At 77.8% G+C, this 302-nt stretch overlaps 1 protein-coding gene across 4 annotated transcripts in view; it reads left to right on the plus strand.

The window, feature by feature from the left end:
- Sf1 (splicing factor 1) overlaps positions 1-302 on the plus strand; it is a 15,483-nt gene continuing 15,181 nt past the window's right edge. For all 4 annotated transcript variants that reach the window (XM_013021044.1, XM_013021043.1, XM_013021046.1 and 1 more), the window contains exon 1: positions 1-238. In XM_013021044.1, the coding sequence (XP_012876498.1) occupies positions 208-238 (31 nt within the window). In that variant the 5' untranslated portion in view covers positions 1-207. The remainder of the gene's footprint in view (positions 239-302) is intronic.

Genomic DNA, 302 nt, shown 5'->3' on the forward strand with positions numbered 1-302 from the left:
CGCGGCCCCGTCGCCCCCCCCGCCCCCGCGGCGCCCTCTCTCCTCCCTCTTTGTGCGTCTCGCGCCGCCGCCGCCCGCCGCGTGAGAGGACGGGTTCCCCGCGCTCCGCGGCCGCGTAGTCGGGTCCCCTCCCCCCCCTGGAAGGTTCGCGAAGGAGAAGCCGCCACAGCGGAAGAGGAGCTGCTGGTGCCGGTCCCCGGGGGCGCCATGGCGACCGGAGCGAACGCCACGCCGCTGGGTAAGCTGGGCCCCCCCGGCCTCCCTCCGCTTCCCGGGCCCAAAGGGGTCTTCGAGCCGGGGCC

The sequence above is a fragment of the Dipodomys ordii genome, unplaced genomic scaffold, assembly GCF_000151885.1.
Source record: "Dipodomys ordii isolate 6190 unplaced genomic scaffold, Dord_2.0 Scaffold54, whole genome shotgun sequence".
In the NCBI taxonomy this organism is placed as follows: domain Eukaryota; kingdom Metazoa; phylum Chordata; class Mammalia; order Rodentia; family Heteromyidae; genus Dipodomys; species Dipodomys ordii.